We start from the raw sequence: 25,233 nt of genomic DNA on the forward strand, positions 1-25,233 counted from the left end.
GGGGACACCAAAAGGAGGGCGGAAAGGATGCATGGTTGTATAAAAATAAGAAGAAAGTGGGTTTTTTTTATAAAAGTTGGAAGAAAGTGGGAGAGTTTGTGAAGTTTTGTATAAAAAATGGTGTGAATGTGAGTTAAATATATATAGTGGGAATTATTTAAAATAAAAAAAAATAATAAAGAAAGTTACCGTTTGAAGCAACGGTCGAAAGATGGTGGCCCCCACAATTTTCAGCGTTATTTTTCCGGTGCACTTTTTTTTCGAAAATAATGCCTCATAACGCCCCCTGTAATGGGGGGTGGGGCGTTATAGGGCGTTTTCGGGCAAAAATTTTAAAAAAAACGCCCCATTACGCATGGTCTTACTGGTGTCGTAACGAAACAAATCGATTATAACCAAATAGCGAAATAGTATTGAACCTGGTATGACATCGAACTCATATTGAACAGTCAATATCCACATAAATGTGCGGACAAACCTACTAAATTACCGTAAAAAGCGTTAATTTTTTATAAATGCCGACGTCATAAATCTAAAAATCAGAAAATCCCCAAAATAATCACAACCAAACAGACACACGCGTCTCCATTTACGTGATGAAGATGATGACGACGACGACGAGCTCACATCCTCTCTGAATTTGCTTGCTACCCTATGTTCCTTTTACCAGATTAGGTTAACCAAAACCCTCTATTTTCTTCTCCATGGCTTCTTTTACAGTAATCCTCAATCTCTCTCCTACTTTCACTCGTCTTCATCTCCATCAATCCTCTCAAAAATCATCTTTCTCTCCATCTCCATCTCCATCTCATTCTCCAATTCACCATAACCCTACCTGCCTCGCTCTACAGTCATCTTCCCTCGAATCACCACCGGTTCGTGTTAGGGTTTCACCGCCGTCCGATCCTCGCCAGGATTTCTATGTTAATCTCGGCTTAGCTGTTCGTACTCTCCGCCATGATTTACCTCTCATCTTCTCCACAGATCTCAATTACGAGATTTATAGGTATATGTAATTCATTGTATACTTGTATAGATCTTTCACTTTTTTATCATTATCATTGTATATAGTGTTTGTTGTATATCTATAATTGTTGATTTTTGGATTTATAGGGACGATATCACGTTTGTTGATCCGCTCAACAAGTTTACTGGTGTCGATAATTACAAGCTAATTTTCCGAGCATTACGTTTCCATGGGAGAATACTGTTTAAGGAGATCTCGTTGGAGATTTATAGGGTTTGGCAGCCGTCCGAGAATCTAATTTTGATCCGTTGGAATCTGAAAGGCGTCCCTCGAGTTCCCTGGGAAGCTAAAGGAGAGTTTCAAGGCACTTCGCGGTATAAATTGGATCGGAATGGCAAGATTTACGAGCATAAGGTTGATAATTTGGCTTTCAATTTCCCGCAGCAGCTCAGACCGGCTATATCTGTTCTTGATTTGGTGGTTGCTAGTCCTGCCACGCCTAATCCTACATTCTCGTGGGGGATTTTGGATTCGACCTACTCGTCGTCATGGCTAGACTTCTATCGTGCGGTTAGGAACACGTTGGATCCTGGTCAAGAGTTTTCGGAGTTGCAAGATTGTCAACTAGTTGCTACTTGTGTATAGTGAGTGTTTATCTAGCTTAATAGTTAATACAACTATTTTGCATACTGTTAGATGCACATACTCTACATTCTACTATATACACTATAGCAACACTCCATTTTGTGGGAAAAAGCTTAAAAGAAAGGATGTTTGCAGCTAGCAAGAATTATGTGATATATGTGTAATGTATAGAATTTCACCAATATGTTTTGTTCTATTTGTCACAAACATCATAATACTTCACCAAAAATATCATTTTTTGAAGATAAATCTAGACCACTATATGTAAAACAATATGATCTTACACATTCACTTCAACTAAGTGTTGATACAAAATATCAATTAAATGTTAGCAATTTTTTGTTTGGTTGAAAAGACTATGGAGGTGGAAGCCTGTCTAGAGGTTTGATCAATGCAACTTTGCAGTTTTGACTGCTTGTGTATTTGTCGTACGTAACTCTTAAAACGGCTTTCCTTGCAGCTTGGTGAAATCCCAAAATCATATCAGCACAATCCCTATGTCATTGATAATGTAAAAATATGAAAAGAACATATGGTAAAATTTGTAACAAATGGATAATTAGATTTTAGAACACTTACCTGATCTGAAATTCTTGATATCTAGAATGCTTGCATAGAAGTGGGGTCCATGCCGGGGTCAAATTTAGGGTACATCTAGCAACATAAATAGCTGATGCACATAGTAATGATGGTTTGTAAAGTAAAGCATCATATTCCACCAAGCATAGCTCAATGAGGAAGTATGCTAGGTTTTCAAACTGAAAAAAAATGATGAAAAGAGTTTAGAATCTGTCTAATTGAGAGATTAAGTGTGTTACAAATACCTTTTTGCCTCCTTGTGCAGCTCTAAGAAATCTCAGCATGAAAACGTAAGGTGTAGGCAAATTAAGACGGAAGTTTAATGTCTTTAAAATCGTCGTCTCCTGATAATTGGAAAAAGGTTTATATTTAGTGAAAATACATGATAAAAGCAGACGATGGTCGCACGGTTTAACACAATAAGTTTAGACATACCAATCCAAGCATTTGCTCTCTTGTGTAGGTCTCTGCTGAGATACTAATTAATTCCATTACCTATTAAAGATAAAAATAAAATAAAGATGAATAAGAAACAAAATGTCATAGGTTATGTACTACTGCGAGTCCTTATGGGTAACCAACAAAACAAAAACATTTACCTTTGGATGCCAAAAATCCTCATACTTTGATGCTAGTAATAGTGATGTGAGACCAACTAATTGCATATCAGTTTTTCTAATCACGGCAGCAGACAAATAAAAGTCCAAGAGTGTGACCATCAGATAAAGCGTCTCTTGCATTAGATCAAATTTCAAATGTACCTGTAGCAACCAACATACGCAAATTATAAAACCGTAATTCTAATTTATGCATTAAAATAACAAAAAAGAGAGTAAACAGAAGGTACTTCAATTAGCCAGTTGATCAGTATGCCTCGCATTTGAGGAGTAATATCTGTTTGGATCTCCATATAGTTTTTCAGTGGTTGATTATGTGCCTGCATTCATAAGCCATTTGGATCATAGTTCATAACGTTGATACGGGTTATGTTGTGTAACGCGTCAATCGAATAACCATAGCATAAAAACATGATAAACTCACTTCAGTGACCCAATAATGCTGATAGATCTCATCAACATATTCAGCAACTTCAAGTTGATTGCCGTCATCATAAATGTCGGGCAGGATCTCCTCCTTAGCGCCACCAACTTGATCCTTTAGAAGCTGCATTGCAACGTATATACAAATTATAAAATAAATATTTATAAAGGAAATCAAAAATAACATCAAATTTTACCAACCTTTGTTCTTTCGATTAGCAAAGACGTGTAGGATTTTCGACGACCAGATTTCACCTTGGAAGTGAGATTCGATGTACTTGCATCTAATGTAACATCTTGTGCAATTTGCTTACGGGAAACAGATTCAGACTTTGATGTTTCAACTTTCTTGGATAAAACAGAATTTGAAGATGTTGATTTGGTAAAAACAGAAGTGGTTCTTGATACCCTTTGAGCTTTGGGAATACCAACTGCCGTTTTCACGGTCGGCTGATAGGATATTTTTGTAATTATCAGAACATAATAAAAGAAATATATTGGTTAATGATTAACTAATTAAGACACATTTCAACATACCTTCATTGATATCCTAGACAGTCTCTTTTTGTCTCCTGTTGATGATTGACCATTTGATGCCCTATCAACATATAAAAAGTATAAACTTAATATATCTTTATCATAGTTACTTAAAACGGTCTATACCAACACGAGATTTTGACATGTTTGCAGTTTCCACTCACATTTTTATATATCCGTCACTAACTCTATTCTTCCGAAGGTAGTCTCGAGTATTGCTTACATTCGGTACAACTTTCGTGCCAACTTTAGGTTTAACTGAAAATACAAAATAACAAGGAGTTCACTTTAAAATGTTAATTTTACCAGAATGATTCACGTTTCTGCAATGAAAGTTACTCACCAGAAAAGCCAAGTTTTTCCTTGTTATCTCCCTACAAGTATTTGGAACTGTTAATGAGAGTTTATAAAAAAATGTGAAAATAAGATGCAGAGTATAACAGAACGATTTCGTACTTTCTTGTTATCAGATTTCTCTTCCTTGTCAGCATGCTTTAAAACTGGTAAAGATTTCCTTTAAAATACAAAATTGAAACCATTAATTCCAGGGCATTAGCATGTTGATTAAAAACATAAGTAGACACTGTGAAAATAGAAACCTTTGTGGTGGGCAATATGCCCTTGCAGATTTCCTAAATAAATAAATAAAATTGATCATAATTCATAACAACCATAACAACAAATTTTGGGAATAGAAATGAACCAAAACAGAAAAGAACATTAGCTACCATTACCTTACTATATAACCAGCAGTTTCTTGAACTCTTGTTTTTGAATTGCCACTAAGGACCTTTAGATCCTTGCTTGATGAAACCGAGGCCCTACAAATTCTTACGGATTGATGAGTGCTATCTCAAAGTTAGGCATCCAAACGAATTGACGTTCATGAACTTGTTCGGTGGGAAGTTCGTTTATTTAATAAACGAATGAACATGAACAAATTTTTTTGTTCAATTAATAAACGAACAAACATGAACACATGGTTTGTTCGTTCATTTACGTTCGTGAATGTCTGTTTATGTTCGTTCATTCATGTTTGTTTAAACTTTAATATATACATAAGTAGTTATATTTATATAAATATAAACATAAAAGTGGCTTTATAAGTACTTATATAAATATAAATACTTTGTAATTAGGCTTGTAATAAAAATAAGCTTTACAATGGGACTTATTGTAATTAATCACTAATTCACATATAAAAAACTAGTTTTGGTTTGTTTGTCTTCGTTTACTTTGGTCATTTGTGTTCATTTATGTTAATCAATTATGTTCATTTATGTTAATCAATTATGTTCATTTGTGTTCGCTTGTATTTCTTAAATTATGTTCGTGAACTGTTCGTTTAGTTTTAAACGAACACGAACATACCCATATTCTTAATGAACGAACATGAACACAAAAAGTTGTTCGATTATATGTTCGTGTTCGGTTAAAGTTGACTGAACGAACACGACTTTGAGTAAAAGAAAGCAAATTAGTAACGGGGACAGTTGTGTCCATACCGTTGTTGTGGATATGACATCCTTTCTGTTTTACCTTTCCTGCAATGTTGTAGACCATGTGAATTTGTTAAAGTTAACACAAAGAAAACCAAGGAACCTTTCAGACAATCATTTTTTTCTATCTGTAGACACAACTTGAAAATAGCACAAACCGGATAATCAAGTAACATGTTTTTGAATGGGAAAAGTTCAATGCCACTAACCCGGTTTCTTGACCCCTTGTCTTTGGATTACCATTGAAGACCTTCAGCTCCTTGCCTGATGAAACTGAGGTCCTACAAATTCATACGATACTGAACGTAAACTCTATGCGTTGGTCACTGGATTAATGTGTGCTCTCTCAAAGTTTTTGATAAATTAGAGTAAAAGAAACAAGAAAGTAACTAATAACAAAAATAGTTGTGCATACCGTTGTGAATAAGCCATCCTTTCCATTTTACCTTTCCTGCAATGTTTTAAACCAACCGAATTTGTTAAAGTTAACACGATGAAGACCAAAAAACTTTTATGACAATCATTTTTCTATATGTAGAATAAACTTCAAGATAGCACAAACGGGATTATCAAATAACCAGTTTTTGAATGGGAAAAGGCTCAATGTCACTCACCCAGGTTTGGAGCCATCAACAACTGCATTCTTCTGAAAAATACCCTTGGAATTGCTGATATCTGCCAATACTTTTCTCCCTGTTGTCGTTTGAGCTGTGAAGCGTAAATTTGTAAGAACTTGTGCGAACAAGAAAACTTAATATATTAAAAGTTGATCTTCATGATGCTTACCAGAGTTTATGCTTTTCCCCTTGATCTTGTCCAACTTGTTGAGGACCTCCTTTATGATCATAACAAAAAGAGCACGCAATTAATACTTTTTAAATGATATACGTGATAAAAGACTGCATTCCTCATTTACCACCATGTAAACAATTAGAAAACTGGTATTAACCTTTTGACAATTGGCATGGATGCCACTGATTTCAGCTTTGACTGGAATAGATTTCCTTCTACAAAAAGAAATAGGTAAATCAACGTGAATTCTCAACAACACTATAATCAAAATGTTTTGTATACAAGAAAATTATGAAAGAGAAAACAAACTCCTGCCACACACAAAACTTCAGTTAGTGACATTAAAACAAGCAATAAGTTCTCTAATATTCCCCAGTTACTCACAAATTTGAACAATGTGTCCGTATATTCTCGTGACACTCAAACCAGTATAGCAGCCTCCTATGCTTGGTTTTAAAAAGCGGGAGGCGCACAAAAGCGATGAGTTCTAAAACCGAGGCGTGAAGTGCAAAGCGCAAAAGCAGCGGGTTTTTCGTACCCGAGGTGCAAGCTAATTATATATTTTTGATGTATCCCACATATATCCCGTAGGTTTTTAGCTTTCCCTACCCAAAATATAGCTATAAGTAAGATTTTTATATGATTTTAGCTGCCTGTACAAGCCAAAAAACCGAAGGTACATCAATTAGATGCATAGAACGCCTCGGGTACAAGAGGCGTGTGCCTCAGGCCAAAAAAACGTAGAAAATCCCAAAAAAGCGTGCCTTTTGGGGGCTTCTTGTAATTACTCCAGGCGCTAAGTGAGAAAGCCCCAGGGTGTGCGCCTTGTTGCACCTCGCGCTTAAGCGCGCCTTATGCGCGCTTTATAAAACCAAGCTCCTATGATACATTCAACAACTTCGGTTTCTTAACAAAATGTTTAAACTTCAAAAAAGGAAGATTTTACAACTCCATTTAGGTTTGATACTGCATTCAAAGAAACCATATACAAAGTATGACAACAAAAGAAGTGCACTACCAGTAAAACTTACTTAGTTTCAGCGGCAACACGATCCCGATCCTTAACCTTGGCATCTTCCTCAAACACCTTCAAACCTTTGACTCCACCTGTTCCTTATAACAATATTAAAACAAAAACAGGAAACAATACAAGCGAAGATATCACAACCGGAGAAAGTGAAATACCGCTTTTCCTCGTCGTCTCACGATCTCCTGAAACCCTAGTTTTAACCATGCTTAAACCCTAGATTCAATTTAATAACACAAACATCAGTCTAATAGATAAAATACACAAGACGCAAAGTTAATTAGGGTTTCAAATGTACCTTAACAGCCACCATTGCTACTCACTTCTTCCGCATCTGTAATCGATCAGAGAAAACAACATCAGAAGGTTTTTTTTCAGAAATTTGTGGAAATTTATGCATGCGAGTGGTTGAAGAAAAGAAAAGAAAAGAAATTAGGTTAAGATTAGCGACTCAACAGATTTGTGGAAATGGAAGAACTCGCGTGAGTCTGAATGAAGGATCCGATGAGATATTTCAAAAGATTGGGGGTTTTCTTTCACTTTTTTGGCCGTTGCATACGAAGATTTGAATTGCGTTTGTGGTTTTAGTTTTCTACACTACATTTGAATTTTAAATTATTGATTGATTTATTTTTATGGTTATTAATTTATTTTTATGATTATTTATTTTTAGAGAAAAATGCCTGGATAGTTGTCTATTTTTCATCTTTAGTCCCTAACTTTTTAAAATTACAGCTACTAAAATCTTATGAATTTATAAAAAAAAAATTGTAAACACTGATTTTTATTAAAATATAACCTAATTTATATAATTATTTTTAACCACTTTCACTTAACAATTTAGCCCAATAAAGAATCCATTGTAATTAACCTAAACTCAACCTAGTCAAATTTGAAGTAAATAAAATAACCCAACCCAATCGCCCTTTCCAATTCATGGCTCCCGCTCTCCCTGATCCCCCAGCGAATGCAAACATCAGCAGCGACACAGCCCCTTTTTTCGTCGGAAACGCTTGGTTCCGGCCACGAAACCACCTGCAATCACCAGACATTGAAAACACACGGGTATGCTTCAGTTATTTATGTTCTTTTTGTTGTTTTATGTGGTCTTTTAGGAATAGAGATGTTAAAAGGGTTTGAAATTTTATGTGTTTTGATTTTTTTAGGCAAATTGGAATTAAATAATCTCAGTTTTCTCAACTTGGTCGATAATAATCCAAAGTCGGTTATTAGCCGACAATAATCCGAACTGGTCAATTTTTTTTTGTAAAATAGTCCGTCGTTAAAATAGTTTAGCGGAGTTAAGTTTTTTTCTGAATTATAAACCGATATTTTAGGGCTTTTGATCAGAACGAGGATACGAGTCGACTGATGTAAAACTTACCTCAAAATACTGCCCCTAACCCACGAAAACGGTGCTTCAGTTCGGGTGTTTAAATTCCAGTTAACAAAAATCAAGCTATTTCGAGCACAATTTCGAGGTAAGTTTTACATCAATCGACTCGTATCCACGTTCTGGTCAAAAGCCTTAAAACATCGGTTTGTAATTCGAAAAAAAACTTAACTCCATTAAGCTATTTTAACGGCGGATTATTTTACAAAAAAAAGGCAAATTGGATTTAAATAATCCCAACTCACTGTTATTGGCCAATAATAATCCTAACTCATTTAATCACCAATTATAATCCGAACTATTCACTTTTGTTTGTAAAATACTCCCAGTTAAAAAAACACTAACTAGGTTAAAAATTTGCTGATGTGGCATCTGATGTGTCCCCTTTAGCTGATGTGTCATATGACGTGGCAGTTGATGTGGCATTTTTTGATGACATGGCAACTGATGTGGCAGGTGACGTGGCAAGCCACATCAGCAAATTTTTAACCTAGTTAGTGTTTTTTTAACTGGGAGTATTTTACAAACAAAAGTGAATAGTTCGGATTATTATTGGTGATTAAATGAGTTGGGATTATTATTGGCTAATAACAGTGAGTTGGGATTATTTAAATCCAATTTGCCAAAAAAAAATGGACGAGTTCGGATTATTATCGGCTAATAACTGACTTGGGATTATTATCGACCAAAGTTAAAAAGGTGGGATTATTTATTTCCAATTTGCCTTTTTTTTATTGTTCTTGACTTTAGTATGGTGATTTTGTTGATTTAGTTAAAGTATTGTTTGTTTAAATGTTTAGTTACAAGTAATCAACAACTAAAACTAGGTCTTGAAAATTATGAAGCATGGTTGATGATTGTTTAAGATTTTAAGTGTTTAGTGTTGTTTTAAATGGTTTTGTTGTTTTATATTTGATAAGAAGTTAGGAACCATGAGTAGGGAAGTTATGACGGATTTCTCAAGATAAAAAATGTTGAATCATTTTCCGAATTCGTTGATGTGGATACTCATAGGAAAGTATCTCTAGATAATGTTTTGGGTAGATTTCAAAAAATGAAAATCCGTATGGCACAATTTTAAATATGTTTGTGATGACGTTTGACATGTTTTTGTTGATTATATAAATTTTAGTTTGGTGTTCTTTTGTTTTACATGATCCGACCCGATCCGACCCCCTATGAACGGAATATTTTATATAGCTAGGGCTTAAAATGTTTAAAAATATTTTATACCCCTAGGAAAAAAATTCATGGGTCCGCCACTGATAACATTTATTTTATTATTTTAGATAAGCTTAAATCAGTTTTTGTAAATATTACACACATCTTTTATAAAATTCAAACTTTTATTATATAATCATTTAAAGTTGAAATTTTTTTTAGTTTAATGAAGAAACAACTTTTGGTTACTAAAATATGCAACATTAAAGATGATCATTAACATAAGCTCTTTTTTTGTAATCCTATACTTTGAACTTTTTTTATAAAACAGATTAGAGTATATAAAAAATTATATCGTTTCAATTAAATGGAACTTTTAAAAAGAATTGGTTGAAAGAATTATCATAAGAGTTTCCCAACGAGTTCCCAACGAGTTTCAAGTCTTGAACTTGCAACATGTACTAGATTTTTAACAACTCTTCAACAATTTGAGAATTGACACATATTTTCATTTTTAAAACATGAGCAGTGTGTTTGAATATATTTTTATAATTTACGTAATCTAATTTGATTATTTCTAACTTCTAAGATGTCAAGTTGTCAACTGCCAGCCAAATAGTGTCGAAAAGTGCGTGAAAAAACTTAAAAGAAACAACCAAATTCAAAAAAGGTTGTGTTGTTCAATCTTTAAAACACAAGTCACCATCATCATTCACTCCAATTCACATCAAATACCTTTTCTTTTTTCTAAGTTCTAACAATTTAATCAAGCCAAATCGAGCCGGAACCGACCTGGGCCAAATCGGTTTTTGCCTACCCTTAAGTTAGCAGCCCTAGTAACCTAGTTTGATGTGTGCAGTGTTTACACAAAAAGTAAAGATTTATGTGAACACATACCAACTATTGAGATACCATTTCATAGCTTTAAGCCTTTGAGTAGAAAGCAAGCAAAATAACAAACTTTCAATATTTATTGTTTAGGGTGCTTTTATCCATTCTTAAGCCAAGAATCTCATCTCCACCACCTTCTCCTAAGTATCCAAATCCCAGTCTCCTGCCTATTCCCGCCCTGGCCTTGTTTCTGCCTTAAACACACACACACACTCGTGCTCGTATATATATTATACACACACATACAAATTATATGCTATGCATGTATGTGCAGATAACATTGATGAGCATGAACTGCCGGTTACTAGGGTTTCTCTATGCATTCATCATTTCTTCTTATCATGTCTTCGCCTCACCATCATGCACGTATTTAGTTACTACTATACTATATGCAACTCGTTTTTTATATATAATGTTGATTGATAACGTATATGTATGTGCAGATGCAAGATTACCTGGAGCGTTGACTTTGAAGTTGACTTCATTACAGAGATATCATGTTGCGAATCATCTTCAAGATGATCTACCTCTTTGTGGTTCTCCACCTTCCACCACCACTCTGCCACCACCAACACCGGCATCAGGATCACCCACTGTCGGATCTTATATCCCATCTCCCTCTGTACCTTCTTCTTCCTCCTACCCCACACCGCCTGCGTCACCGTCTTCATCCTACCCCTCCTACCCCACACCACCTTCTTGTTATGCTACTCCTTACACACCACCCATAAGTACCAACCCTGGTTCGCCTGCTTCGTATCAACCGGGCAATGGTCTAAGCCCGCCTTATAGTTACGAACCCAGCCCTCCATATAGTTATGAGCCAAGCCCACCGACATTCTCGTTTCCTTCACCTACAGGATTCATACCTGCACCACCTCTATTTGAGCCACCGGTTGTGTACCCTCCCCCAAACGGGCCACCGCCACCTCATAGTGAGTCAGAGTCGGCACTCTGGTGTGTGGCTAAACCATCTGTCCCAGACCCAATCATTCAAGAAGCCATGAGCTACGCATGTGGTTCAGGGGCCGACTGTGAATCACTGCAGCCAAACGGGGACTGTTTTCTCCCTGACACATTATTTGCACATGCTTCTTATGCATTCAACAGCTACTGGCAAAGAACCAAAGTGGCTGGCGCCACCTGTAGTTTCGGTGGTTCCGCCATGCTGGTCACTGTTGACCCAAGTAAGACCGTAAAATCACAACCCAATACCACCAAATTTTGACTCTTTCTTTAACTAATTATCTTAATTTCTATCAACAGGTTATGATGGATGCCATTTCATCTACTTCTAATTGAGGATTTCTTTTACATTATCAATGACAAGTTTTTGTAAGTAATTAATTGATATAGAAGCTGATTATATTCATATATCATAAAATGATTCGAGATTTTGTGTATGCATATACTATGTTACTATGTATTTCAAATAAATGTATCCGATGTTGTGAGCAGTAAAGTTATAACATTAATACATCTCTTTTCGAGCACATAGCATAGTCATGAAACGTGTAAACATAACAGTCATTATGTGGTCAAAATACAAAAAAAAAAAAAAGTCTTATCTCGATGCATAAGATATAAAATATTAAACAACAAATAAATAATTTTACTAAATCTACACAACATGTAAATTGGATCAAATACATACACGATCAAAAGGAGCAATTTCAGCCCGCCTCATAATTGCATAATCACATATCAGTGACCACCTGGGTTTCGGTTCCATGACAAATAACTTGGATCTCCAAGATGCCTGCAATAAAAATAACAACAAATTAGTTCATCATCCAAGACATGAAGTACACTATTTTTATGTAGGTGTGTACGTTTCTGAGTTCTGACACAAACCCATAGTTGTTAATAGCGAATAGCGGTAAATAGCGACAAGCTACCGATAAGCTACATAGCAATAGCGATGAAATAGCGGGCGCTATTATATAAATGGCGATACACTAGAAGAAGATATTAAAAATATTTTATAAAAATCCTAGTAAATATGGAAAGAATATATGCTTCTTATTTCAATCCTGTAACAAAAAACCCTAAAATACGCTTATTTTTCCGGTATATACTTGTATTTATGTAAAAGAAAAAAGAAAAAACCTATTTTATCGTTATTTCATCGCTTTTTAGGCGCTAAACACCTTATAGCGGGAAACTCTCGCTTTGCTGCGCTATTTGCTATAGCGAGCGTAGCAACCGCCATTAACAACTATGCACAAACTAAACTCGAAATTCACAGGTTGGATTCAGTCGAACCACGAACAAAGTTACCAAAACAGATCATGTTCAGGTTGACCCGTTTTAACCGGTTTATTTTTGTAACTTTTTAAAAAATGTGTTTTATGTCATGTCTATGAATTAAACTGATGGTGTATTTTACCCAAAATTAAAATATAATAGAGAAACTTGCATCAGGCTTTATAGTATAAAGTATAAATGTAATATACACAAAATTAAAATATATATACACACATTTGTACTTTTTGTTGTATATATTTTAGAGTACTAAATATACGTAAGAAAATAAATCAAAATAAACTTTCGGTTTTAAACGGGTCGTCTTCGTGTCAACCAACGGAAACTCGTGTCATGTTCAAGTTCAAGTGACACGATTTTTGGGTCGTGTCATGTTAGGATTTGTGTTGGGTTTGACCCGTGGACACAACCCACTAAACACCCCTAATATGATTCTATGTTAATAGCAATCAATAAACACAAAGAAAAAACAAGCTACCTTGGCTTAACAAAATATATGACAGTGAACGTGGTAGCTAGTAAGAAGCACAAGCCACCAACTGCCAGATAAGCAATGCCAATAAAGTTATTTTTCCCACCAAGCCAGCTAGAAGTTGAAAGCACAAGTTTCTTCTTGCCACTGAAACTGTAAGTGTTGTAACGGTTCTCCAATACCACACTTATTGTTTCACCTGCCTCAATATCCTGCTCAATTTTCCCATACAGTTTCCTAAATGTTGGGAGAGCCGCAGTTCGCATCCAAACAATAAGATCTTCTTGTTTGTTTAACTATCAAAACAAAACAATCCCACAAAATAAAGATTATGATCAAATAATTTCACTTATTTGTATTTTTTAAGTGGATGTAAATTCTGTGACTAGGACCGTAAACGAACAGAACGTTCATGAACTGTTCGTGAACTTGTTCCGTTGTTCGACGGGAAGTTCGTTTAATTAAATGAACGAACATGAACACACGTGTTGTTCGTTCATTTATGTTCGTTTATATTTTAATAAATAAGTATGGAGTTGTATTTATACAAATATAAACATAAAAGAGGCTTTCTAACTACTTATATACATATAACTAATTAATAATTGGGCGTACCGGTAATAAAAATGTGCTTTCCAATAGAACTTATCATAATAAATCAATAATTCATATAAAAAAGCTACTTTATGTCCTTTTATGTTTGGTCATTTATGTTCATTTGTATTGTTTTATATTTGAAATAACTTATGTTCATTTAAGTTTGTTTGTTTATGTTCATTTATGTTTGTGAACTGTTCGTTTAGGTTTTAAATGAACAAACATAAACGAACACGAACACGCCTATTTTCTTAATGACCGAACACGAACACAAAAATTTGTTCGATTTTATGTTCATGTTCGTGTTCGGTTAAAGTTAAATGAACGAACACAAACATGCCTCTGTTCGTGTTCGTTCTGTTCGTCTACAGGCCTATCTGTGACAATTAAGACTTAAGAGACTTACTGGGATAGACTCATTGAGACTCCCACCACCAATAAGACTACCGTTTTGGAAATTCTTTGGAAAGACATCACTGCCGAACTTTTCATCCCTGTCACTCTTCCATGAAATGTCCCTTTTGTTTATCGTTAAAGTGCGGTTGTTACCGGTGGACAAACTATAGGTGTCGTTGAACAAACTCCAGGCCACAAGTCCACATGGCACTATTGACATCCCATTTGCTTCATGTTCAGGCTTACACGTACTTGTTTCATTCTCATCGCCACGGTTTCTCAATTGCTGATCACTTCGGCTCTTGACATACCTGCAAACGTAATTTTTTTGTGATTAGTCGTTAGATTTATGGAATTTTTGTTTTTAATAAATAATATATAAGATGGAAATGAAAGAGTCGTTACCTGCGATGATTCTGATAGTAATTGTCGAGCTGATAGTAGACATAAATAGGTTGCTTCATTCTCTTTGTGACCTAATGTTCAGTTCATTTAATTACCAAAATGTTAGAAGCTGAATTTAAATTGCACATATCTCTAATCATGAAGTCACTATTGGAAAGTAACTGTTTTAAAACTTACTGTCAATCTTCTGACGCAGGTTTTGTTTCTTGTTGGGTCTTGTATAGATTGAACCTTTTGACTTTTTGTGCCTTGTAGGCAGGCATTATCGTACCGGTCAATAATTTCAACTACCTACTTGAACAAAAAAATCCAAAATTACAAACTATTACAACAAAAAAGGAAATGTTCATAAAGTTCAAATTAAAACGGTTTGAATCATACATCACGAGAAGCAAGAAGGGAAGCTACTCCTATAGGTATGAAGACAATTGTCACAAGCATGAATGCCGAAATCACCTACAGTAGATTACACAAAAAGAAAGTAAGCTTGGTTCTTTGTCATAAGTCAATGAATAAGAAGCATAAGGAAACATTGAAACAACGATACTTACCCATTTTGGGGTAAGAATTGGCTTGCAAGCCGGAAGTTCTTGTTGTGTAAACCTAGAATCTAAAAAAACACAAAAAAAAAATATAAATTAGTATATGCACCCAAATAATGTCTTAAGACCTTAAAGTGAGACACAAACATAACTAAAGCATAAATGATAAATCAAAAATAGCGTCGCTAAAGTAACGAAAACCGTTATCAAACAGCTACATATAAGGATACAATAAGAATAAATATAAAGATAATTTATCAACTCGTATATCCTAATTATGATGGAGATAATTAAAATAAACCCTAACAAGCATATTGTATCTAATATAGAGAACATAACTACAATAAACCCTAACTAAAATATTTAACGCTAACAGTGTCTAATCAGAATAACAATTATGATCTATTGTTTTGATCATATCAAACAATTATGATGGAGATAATTACAATAAACCATAACCAATATATTCGATCAAATATAGAAAAAAATAATTACAACAAATCCTAACTAATACATTAATCACTAGCAGTGTCAAATCAGAACAACAAACCCTAAGCGGTTCAACAATCTATTGTTTTAACCAAATTATCATATCTAGGGTTTATAAATCCCTAAAAACTCAAAATCAGCATCGAAAATCATATATACACGCTTCATCAACAATACATATCATATATCAGCAATCAAATAAGTCAAACACAAATTTCAGATTACAAACATCGAAAGTAACAAGCAAAAAGTCAGAATCAAATCAATTAACAAAAAGTATTCGACTGCATCTGATCTTTTACTAAAAAATTCAGCAAAATAAAAGTAAAATAAGCAAGAATCAAAGAGAATATACATTTAGGTCGCTTCGAATTTCTTCTCGGAGCGTTTGAATCCGGTGATCCGGCTCCGGCGGAGCTTGACGACGGCGCGTGTGGATTCATCGGCGTAGCAGGATTACTATTCATAACTAATAATCAAAACAACACGACAAAGATGAAGATGAAGATCAGATTAGGGTTTGATGACGGTTTTTTGAGTTACAGATGGAAAATGATGAATTTGAAGGGGAAATGAGTTGTGAATCTCTGACTGTTCTATACTCTGCTTTGACTTTGAATTTTCGTTGAGGAGAAAAGGAAGAAGTCAGTTTAGTCGAATCATCCTTTGACTATTCAAATATGTGTAGTTAAGTCCTTTTATTATTAAGTTGACATGATTAGTCCTTGAATTATAAAGAGCTTAGGTTGATGACTATGGACGTTCTTGGGCGAGTAGAAAAAACAGGCCTCTAAAATATAAACGTTACTGGGTTTGATTGAGTTTAATTTTTGTTTTTAAGAAAAAGGGAGCTGATACTTAATAAAACCAACCAGACAACCACCATCTAGCAAGAGTGAGCAAAACACCATTATAGTATACAACTTACATTATCTTTGTACCAGTTATCTGTATCTAAACTCACCAATTTAGCTTTATGTTTTATACAAAGGAAATAAATTTTAAAAATTTTAGTAGGTTTAGTTGTGTCAGATGATAATTGAGTTTATTTGTTTCTATGGCCTAAACTAAATTGAATAAGTTAATGTGTTTAAAAATGCATTAGCTTTTAACTTATAAACTTTATTATATTATATGTCTTGCTTACATAAAAATAATTAAAAAAATCATATATATATATATATAATATAAGAAGTGTAGTTAACTATTTTTTAGGAGAGTTTAAGATCGCATTTCGGATAATGAGGTGATTTTTCAATTAAAAAACGGAATATAAAATTTTATAACGACTTATAAAACGTTATATTTGATACGGCTCCATTTTTTATAAAATTTATATCAAAAAGTAGATAAAAATAAGAACATCAAAAAATCGTATTCGTTTTTAATAAAACATTATATATCGGAAGTTATAAAAGAAAAACACAAATTTGATTTTATTAATGTCATATTACTTGGTGCAAATAGCAAAAAGTTTGGTATAAATAGAATCACTCCAAAATCAAATTGCTAATATGTAATTGGTACCCCTATGGGTATAAGACATTGATGCTCCTAAACTTTAATAAATTTACTATGCAATCTTTAAACTTTAATAAGGTTATTTTTTTCTTAGTTTTTTTTTCCTTGCGGTCTCTACAGGTTCTCTTTTTATCATAGCTTTCTTCTTTATTTTTAGATATTTTTTTTATTTACTTAGTTTTTCCTTCGATTTTCATTTTTTTATTTTTCTGCTCAATTTGCTCAATACATGATCACAATTTTATTTTCTTGAGTTTTATTTCTCAATTGCTATACTGAGTGTATGTACAATATTAACACTGTCACAAAACGAATTGATAGCGGTTGAATTGCCGCTCTATATTGTATTGATGTCGTCACAAAACGAATTGATAGCGACTGGCTGAATTCCAGTCGCGTAGGATGGAGGAATTTTACTAGTTTTTATATGAATTATGAGTGTTGAGTATGCGGTAAGTTTAAAAATTTAATTTGGATCTACTTGTCTTTCATAAAGTCCTCTTCAATACGAGACATTTTGTGTAATATCTCTTTTCTGAAGGATCTAATTATAAATTCATTACTTGGTTTATTTTGCAAACCATGTTGAAAAGCTAAAATATCATGTGGCCACCACGTTTGCGTCCTTCTAGAATCAAAACTATGAAGGCATTAGTTTCCTAAATATTTGTGTCATCTTATACGTATAACCATGGAGGCTATAACATCCGTAGTAGTAAGGTGAATAATGCCTTTACTTTTGGGTGTTTTTCGTTATGTGATAGTTCAGTCAGCAAGAGACATTATTGGACGTTTTCTAAAATGAGTGTAGTGGGGATGTGGGTATTATGTTAAAAAGGGGTGTAAAGAATTAAATTAAAAAATAACCAAAAAAAGGGGATTGGCCAAGAAAAAGAGGGAACCATCTGATTGGCCAACCAATTTGCCATTTAGCGTGATTTACAGCACGCCTGTAGGCCTTTTTTGCGAGATCACACCGAAAAACGCCCAAGGGGGTGGGGAGGTGTCGTGTTGGGGCGTGTTTGGGGGCTTTTTTTTTTTGAAAAAATCACGCCCACTACGGATGGTCTTAGGGCATGTGTAGTCATAAAGACTCTTGTGGGGCATTATGCGATAAATGGCGGATTGTGTAAGAGAGGGGCTTTATATAACTTGAGTGTGTAGTGAGATTATATATGTATGAGCTTTATATATATATGTATATATGTATGTATGTATATGTGTGTGAGTGGGGAATGATTGATCACGTCGTGAAATGCATCGCGGGAGGGGAAAAAAATTAGCCCATAGCGCCCGGCGTAATGGTATTGACGACGCTATGCATAATTTTGTCATCATATGACGCCCCATTACACAAGACCTTAGTTTCCTGATTATTTGTGTCATCTTATAAGTATGCTTTATTAATATTATTATATTAATATACAATTAATCATTTACAATAATTATATTATACAATTAATCATTTACAATGAGTTGTGAATAATTTTCTTTTGTTATTTAACATGTCATTAATATGTAATTTCCTAAGAAAAATATTAATAAAAAATTTATTTAAATTTAGGGCAAATAATATGTAGTAAGGTGTAGCAAAAAGCATGATCAAACATTCAAACTTTTTTTCTTTAACTGCCAACAAACTCAATCCCGAGCACTCTTGGGGTACCCACTAGACAAACGGAGTACTCCGAGAGTAACCCGAGTCTACCACCAATTCCGGGAAAACCAGGTAACCCACCCGCCTGTAGGCACGACGGTGAAATTACCGGTAAAACTTGTTTGGCTCAAGGATCCAACCCAGGTTTCCCTGGGTCTCCTATCATTTGCCCACCAGTGCCTCACTCTGCATCAAGTGGGAGTCGAACCTGCATCTCTCAAGAAAAATGCAAACCCTCCACCACTTAATCTAGAGATCATTGGCGATCAAACATTCAAACTAATTGAATAAGTCGAACAGATTAAGAAACTGATGGTTCGTTATGGTTTTATATGTATAAGAATAATCAAACTGAACTCAAACTAAAATCAGTCTTTATATTTTCTATAAATAGTATGTTATGTGAAGAAAAACGTTGTTATAAACAACCTAACCGCGCTAACCTAACCATCTTTTTAATAACCAAATTACCGACCCTTTATAACCAAAATCAACCAATTATAAAAATTAAAAATAAAAAAAAAATTAAAGGGGTATGGTCCCAACTGCCGTGTAGGTTGTGACCGAACCTCGTGCGCATAGGACGATACCCATACTTGACCTTAAAAAAACACTCCGCTAGTCACAAGGTTCCACCGCAGGCAACTCCCGTAGGTGTAGGACTATGCCAGCACAGAGGAGACAAAGAGTAAAAAGTGTAAAGGACCAGCAACCATGAGCGTCTGCCAGCTACTGTACCTGAAAATCCCCACAGTGTGTGATCGTGCAGGGGACAAGAAGTACAGACGACAACGACTTGCAGTGGCGGACCCAAGATTTTTTTCCTGGGGTGCAGAATATTTTTAAAGATTTTAGGCCCCAAGGTATATGAAAAAAATTGGTTCATATCGGGCCGTATCACGTCGGTTCGGGTCGGGTTATGTAAAACAAAGAGCATCAAGCTAAAATTTATATAATCATTAAAAACACCTCAAACATCGTTACAAACATATTTAAAATGTCACCCTGTGGGTTTTTATTTTTTAAAATCTATCCAAACATCATATAAAGCTACTTTTCTAAGCAAGTCTTTCTCTAACATATACAACTAATTTTTACACTAAACACTTAAACAATCATCATCAGACTTCATAATTTTTAACTTTAAAATCAAGCCCTATTTTTAATTGTTGATTCCTTGTTACTAACTATTTAAACACACTAAACTTTGACTAAAACAACAAAATCAGCTAACTAAAGTTTCAAAAAACGACAAAACAACTAAAATTTCAAACTTTTTTAGCAATTTTATTTCTGCTAAAAATCTAAATAAAACAAGACAACAACAAAATAACCGAACCATACCCGGAAGGAGTGATGAAGATGTTGTTTTCGTGAGTTTGACGGCCATAATTTACTATTCTCAGACGGAATCCAAAATTGTTGTTGCTGCCTGATGAAGACCTGTTGTACGCTGTTGTTGGTGTCATGGGTCTGGGATCACAAAACAAAGAGCGGGACGAGAGAAGGGGAAAGAACGGTGGGTTGGGTTATTATAGTATAGTTCAAATTAGATTATTAGATTGGGTTGGGTTTGGGTTATGAAGTGTTTATTAGGCTAAAGGTTAAGAGAAAGTTAATTGGGTTAAGTGAAAGTTAATTAGTTAAGTGGAAAGTTAATTAGGTTGTATTTTTAAAAAAATCAGTGTTTACATAATTTTTTTTATAAATTCATAAGATTTTTCCGTAAGGGGGGAGGACGAAAATTTCCAAGGGGTGCGAATGAAAATTTTCAAGGGGTGCAGACGAACATTTTCAAGGGGTGCGATCGGGATTTTACGGGAATTTAGCACTTAATCTTTTTTTTTCAAGGGGTGCCCCCGCCCACATTGGACATAACGTTGCAGCCCCCGACCCCTACCCCGGGAGCGGGCGCCGCGAGAACACAGAGCTGGTGGTATCAGTGTTTATTAATTTGGCAGCGGAATTTAAAACATCAGGATCGTAGTTAGGAAATAAATATCAGAGTTTCAAAACACCAAACTTTTATAATAAATAAATGGGATAAAACCCATGTTCTATTGATAATACATTTATAGGGATAAACCCTATTTATTGAAAACATAATCTCCTTTTATTTAGGTAACTTTTTATAGCTACTTCTTTAAGCTTTCAGTGCTCCATAACTAGCTTCTATTGGCTTCACATTAAGTTACCTGAAACGCGTTTAAAAAACATTTTATCAGCAAGAAATACTGGCGAGTACATTCCAATTTGTAAAACATCAGTTGTTATAACATTACAGTATTAAGGGCGATTACAATGTTTATATCTACCCAATTACTCGTTCAGTACTTGTCACTCGACGGATCTGTGACTATGGTCATATCACACATTGGATACCCGTGCCCAATTGTGAAGGTTATCAAGTACTGTATACAAACCCCATAATACTGGCAGCAATTGTAGAATACAAAGACTTAATCACTGTAATTATAACTGATAAACCTTTACGGTTTTGCAAAGCATTTTAAATATAATGGCTCACAAACTGTGAGAAAAAGAGAATGACTCACTTTGTTGACTTAAATATTTCTATAGCTTCCTGTTGGTGTTCCTGATTATAGTCTACTAAAAATAAATAATGCACACGTGTTAGTAAGATAACCCAAATCACATTAGCCTTACAACACGAGACAAAACTCCAACGAACTGAGTCAGGCAGAGACTTGACATGCGTTATGGAGCCCTAGATCAATCGGGTAGGGTAACGAATTAGTGATCGGGGGTTAAAATACTTACAACGAGGCAGAGCTTTGTGTTTTAGGGGTATAATATTGAGCAGCGTTTAGCTATTATAAGGACAGAGAGAAAAGAAAGAACTAAACGACGAGACTGAGGTCGGCCTCCTTATATAGGCTGAAAACAGGATGGCTCGCGCCCCGCGAGTCCCTCCCTTCTTTCTTTCGTGCCCCGCGAGCCAGGCCTAGCTACGGCTAGGTCTGGTTAGTCACAAGTGTAGGCCAGCCGAGTGTCGTACCACGTGGCACATTGTGGTTTCACCAGGTGACTCTCAGTCGCGCCCCGCGAATCCCCTCCCTTGTTCCTTCGCGGCCCACGAGCCAGGCCTAGCTAGGGCTAGGTCTGGTTAGTCACTTGTATAGTCTCGACACATAACAGGACACGTGGCAACCTGAGGGTTCGACAGACAGAAGGTCCTCACGCCCCGCGAGCCACATAGTGGACTTGGTCGCGGCCCGCGAGAAAGCCAATTTATTTGTTTTATTTGATTTTTATAAAAACTAAGGTTATACGGGTCCAGTTCTCGTGTACGGTGTGTATTAGGAGCGTTTTTCGAGGGTTGTTATATCCTCCCCACCTTGTTTTAAATCTCGTCCTCGAGATTCACTGGAACAGGTGTGGATATTTCCGTTGCATTTCTGACTCGAGTTCCCATGTGTATTCTAGTCCTCTCTTTGAATCCCATTTCACCTTGACCAGAACTAATCTCTTGTGTTTGAGATTCTTGATCTTTATATCTTCAATCTGAAGTGGTTTCTCTACAAATTTAAGCTTCTCATTTACCTCTACGTCCTGAAGAGGTACTACCAGTGATTCGTCTGCTAAGCATTTCTTGAGATTACATACATGAATTACATCATGTATTCCTGCCATTTCCTCTGGAAGTTGTAGCTGATAAGGTACTGGTCCTATTCTTTTGATAATCTCAAAAGGTCCAACATACCTAGGGCTTAGCTTTCCTCTTTTAACGAATCTGACCACTCCTATCCATGGAGAAACTTTTGACAATACCTTATCTCCAACTTGAAATTCCAATGGCTTTCGTCTGTTATCTGCATAACTCTTTTGACGATCTCATGCTGCTTTTAGTCTTTTCTTGACTTGAATAATTTTGTCTGTTGTTTCTTGCACTATCTCTGGTCCAGATAATTGCTTTTCTCCAATCTCTGCCCAACAGACTGGAGTTCGGCACTTTCGTACATAAATTGCTCCGAGTCGTTATTTTATACCAAAGCTTGTGTCGTCTCGACAGTTGACCAGAATTGACCGAGTTTGACCCGAGACACTAAAACTGAACCATAACACCGAACTGAACATCAAAACTGGACCGTAACACGACTCGACACAACTATTGACCAGCTTTGACCGGTCAACTCGAGCCGGAACCGAACCGAGTTGCACCAAGACCTAAACTGAACCGAACCATCACTCGAGCCGGAGTCACCACCATTGTACCGAGCTTGCAACAATCGAACAAAAACTGACTAAAATGAAACTGAGCAGAGACTGAACCGAATAAACTCACAACTAAAACCTGAACCAAGACTGACCTGCACCGGAATCACTTGCCAGAAACTGAACCGAGACTCGAACTTGAACCAAACATTGAATCTGATCCGAGCAGGAACTGAACCTAGTATCGAACCGAGACACGAACGGACCCAAGAACCAAACTGAATCGGAACTAACCACCGCCTTCACCGCCGCCGTCGCCGGTGCGGTTGCTGTTGTCGGCCGCACCTCGTGCCATCGGCAGAGCCGACCACCCCGATTCCAAGCAAAGATAAAACCAAACCCGACCATCTCCACTGTCGTACCTGCAAAAGCATGAATCGGAGAAGAAGGGGGTCTAAAAGAAAGAGAAAGACCAGGTTAGGGGCTTACCGGAGAAGGAGGCTCGGGCAACGTGGCTGCCAAAGATGAAAACGACACTTCCGTTGTTCCGATGAGAAAACCGTCACCAGAAATGTACTCAGAAGGGTCGATTTAGGGGGGTACACCCCAAGTCCACCGTGAAAACTCGACGGAAAACCCTTCTGCCGCCGTGAGTCGCCGTCGCCGGACCACCGTAGGCGGTAGCCGGCCGTCGTGGTCTCGATGGACTTTCACCGGAATCGGAGAGGGAGAGAGAGGACCGAGAGGGTGTGTGTGTGTGTGTGTATGTGCGGTGTGTGTGTGTGTGTTGAGTGTGTGGGGTGAACTTTTATAGCTAGGGTTTTTGTGTGTTGGGCCTAGGGCCCGTTAAGTGCTTTCTAGTGTTTTTGAGGTGCCCAATTGCGTTTCTAGAGCCCGTTTTCACAACCGATCGACGTGAAATATTATAGTATATTATTTAAAGTTGAAAAATTACGTAAATGGTGCCAGTAATCGATATTAGTCGCGTTCGTTTGTTGTTTCGTTAAAGCGCGAAAAAAATGCGTCGTTTGTCGTTTTAGTTCCGTTTTGCGATCTGATTTCGACTGTGATTCTAAAAATAGGAAACGAAACCGAATTTTATAAAAACAAGGAATTACGGAAATATGAGGCGTTACAGTCTTCCCTCCTTTAGGAAATTTCTTCCCGAAATTTGTTCAGAAGGAAGACTCGAAAGGGATTTGCAAACCGAAGAAGACTGTTTAAAATTGAGGCTTGGAGTTTGAGACAACGGAGAATAATTGAGGTATACGGGTGAACGATTGTTCTAATAAATGATTATGAGTATAAGAATAGCATAAGTATCGGATAGACAAAAGTAGTGTGCTAAGAATGGAGTTCCGTCGTGGATAATCGAATATAATGCGTTTGTGAGTTGTTTAAAGTTTGTATAAAGGTCTGCAAAACACTGAATTTCTCATGGCACGTTTTACGAAAGTTTAGTAACATGGTGAAAACACTTATATATAGGAAGTACCAGCGGCGTATCCACAATGTTTTGACCACGTGATGTCCGTTTCGTTAGTCGGTGTCATGTTACGTTCCATGTCTTACCATACACAGTAGTGCACTCTATGATTCTCATGCGCCTACCACTATAACCCCGTGTGCACCCGTGATTATACTGATCGTCGCATGATCCGCATAGCTTGTACTAGTTGTGTATGAATCAAGGTATACATAAATTTGAAAATAAAAATGTGTACGTATAAGAATGTAGTATATAAGCAAGTCCATGCTTAAGTATGTATGGGACCCACGTAAGCGAATCCCTCGGATTCCACTCGCGTACGGGTACGAATGTATGAATCATGAGTATGAATGTAAGCATGAGCATAAGTATAGGTATAACGTGTATGAAAGTGAGTATAAAATATGAGTACAAACATGAGTTTAAGTATAAACACAAAGCGTATGAGTATGAATACGAGTATAAGTGTGAACATAAGATGTATGAGCATAGATATGAACATGAATATAGGTGTAAAACATGAAGGTTTAAATATGAATAAGATATATGTGTATGAATATAAGTGTAAACAAAGTTGTATAAGTGTATTTGAAAACATAAAATGTATGAACATAAATATGAATATGAATGTAGCATAAACATGAATGTAAGTACAACGTAAATGTATAATTGTGAGTGTATGTATAAACGTAA

General features: G+C 35.8%; 4 protein-coding genes across 7 annotated transcripts; 2 read left to right on the plus strand and 2 right to left on the minus strand.

Annotated features, from left to right (window-relative positions):
• Positions 1-561: 561 nt before the first annotated feature.
• Positions 562-1,855, plus strand: LOC110889178. The gene is made up of 2 exons (XM_022136683.2): positions 562-1,006; positions 1,114-1,855. The coding sequence occupies exons 1-2, from the start codon at positions 705-707 to the stop codon at positions 1,610-1,612; spliced, it is 801 nt and encodes a 266-aa protein (XP_021992375.1). The 5' UTR covers positions 562-704; the 3' UTR covers positions 1,613-1,855.
• On the minus strand, positions 1,828-7,675 carry LOC110889177 (putative cyclin-B3-1). 3 transcript variants are annotated; one of them, XM_022136680.2, is made up of 24 exons: positions 7,543-7,675; positions 7,385-7,420; positions 7,245-7,302; positions 7,091-7,166; positions 6,217-6,274; positions 6,054-6,102; positions 5,882-5,975; positions 5,683-5,718; positions 5,477-5,548; positions 5,274-5,312; positions 4,503-4,589; positions 4,368-4,400; positions 4,225-4,282; positions 4,112-4,142; positions 3,933-4,026; positions 3,769-3,829; positions 3,433-3,681; positions 3,233-3,355; positions 3,039-3,128; positions 2,791-2,952; positions 2,627-2,686; positions 2,437-2,535; positions 2,192-2,370; positions 1,828-2,107 (listed from the first exon to the last, which is right to left on the minus strand). In XM_022136680.2, the coding sequence occupies exons 2-24, from the start codon at positions 7,397-7,399 to the stop codon at positions 1,969-1,971; spliced, it is 1,962 nt and encodes a 653-aa protein (XP_021992372.1). In that variant the 5' UTR covers positions 7,400-7,420; positions 7,543-7,675; the 3' UTR covers positions 1,828-1,968. The 3 variants fall into 3 exon arrangements, with proteins under 3 accessions (XP_021992372.1, XP_021992373.1, XP_021992374.1); XM_022136681.2 differs by having other exon boundaries at positions 7,552-7,658; XM_022136682.2 differs by lacking the exon at positions 4,368-4,400.
• A 2,836-nt stretch (positions 7,676-10,511) lies between these two features.
• Positions 10,512-12,092, plus strand: LOC110889181 (leucine-rich repeat extensin-like protein 5). 2 transcript variants are annotated; one of them, XM_035979754.1, is made up of 3 exons: positions 10,512-10,897; positions 10,975-11,718; positions 11,798-12,092. In XM_035979754.1, exons 1-3 carry the CDS (start codon positions 10,849-10,851, stop codon positions 11,827-11,829), a joined length of 825 nt encoding a protein of 274 aa, XP_035835647.1. In that variant the 5' UTR covers positions 10,512-10,848; the 3' UTR covers positions 11,830-12,092. The 2 variants fall into 2 exon arrangements, with proteins under 2 accessions (XP_035835647.1, XP_021992377.1); XM_022136685.2 differs by having other exon boundaries at positions 10,517-10,893.
• LOC110889180 (ALA-interacting subunit 1) lies at positions 11,980-16,304 on the minus strand. Its single transcript, XM_022136684.2, has 8 exons — positions 16,053-16,304; positions 15,218-15,276; positions 15,048-15,122; positions 14,844-14,957; positions 14,667-14,737; positions 14,272-14,572; positions 13,275-13,564; positions 11,980-12,290 (listed from the first exon to the last, which is right to left on the minus strand). Exons 1-8 carry the CDS (start codon positions 16,162-16,164, stop codon positions 12,236-12,238), a joined length of 1,077 nt encoding a protein of 358 aa, XP_021992376.1. The 5' UTR covers positions 16,165-16,304; the 3' UTR covers positions 11,980-12,235.
• Positions 16,305-25,233: the final 8,929 nt, after the last annotated feature.

This window comes from Helianthus annuus, chromosome 11 (genome assembly GCF_002127325.2).
Source record: "Helianthus annuus cultivar XRQ/B chromosome 11, HanXRQr2.0-SUNRISE, whole genome shotgun sequence".
Lineage (NCBI taxonomy): Eukaryota > Viridiplantae > Streptophyta > Magnoliopsida > Asterales > Asteraceae > Helianthus > Helianthus annuus.

Bases quoted from the DNA above. Each gene is read 5' to 3' on its own strand.
- LOC110889178 (XM_022136683.2), top strand. From the start codon at position 705: ATGGCTTCTTTTACAGTAATCCTCAATCTCTCTCCTACTTTCACTCGT. The intron at 1,007-1,113 runs GTATATGTAATT...TTGGATTTATAG, and splicing joins CTCAATTACGAGATTTATAG to GGACGATATCACGTTTGTTG.
- LOC110889177 (XM_022136680.2), bottom strand. The intron at 7,167-7,244 runs GTATTTCACTTT...TATAAGGAACAG, and splicing joins TGAGACGACGAGGAAAAGCG to GTGGAGTCAAAGGTTTGAAG. The intron at 2,953-3,038 runs GTACCTTCTGTT...TGGTTGCTACAG, and splicing joins TGATCAACTGGCTAATTGAA to GTACATTTGAAATTTGATCT.
- LOC110889181 (XM_022136685.2), top strand. From the start codon at position 10,785: ATGCTATGCATGTATGTGCAGATAACATTGATGAGCATGAACTGCCGG. The intron at 10,894-10,974 runs GCACGTATTTAG...ATGTATGTGCAG, and splicing joins TGTCTTCGCCTCACCATCAT to ATGCAAGATTACCTGGAGCG. The intron at 11,719-11,797 runs GTAAGACCGTAA...TTCTATCAACAG, and splicing joins GCTGGTCACTGTTGACCCAA to GTTATGATGGATGCCATTTC.
- LOC110889180 (XM_022136684.2), bottom strand. From the start codon at position 16,164: ATGAATAGTAATCCTGCTACGCCGATGAATCCACACGCGCCGTCGTCA. The intron at 14,958-15,047 runs GTATGATTCAAA...TTGTTCAAGTAG, and splicing joins CCCTTCTTGCTTCTCGTGAT to GTAGTTGAAATTATTGACCG. The intron at 14,738-14,843 runs GTAAGTTTTAAA...ACTGAACATTAG, and splicing joins CCTGCGTCAGAAGATTGACA to GTCACAAAGAGAATGAAGCA.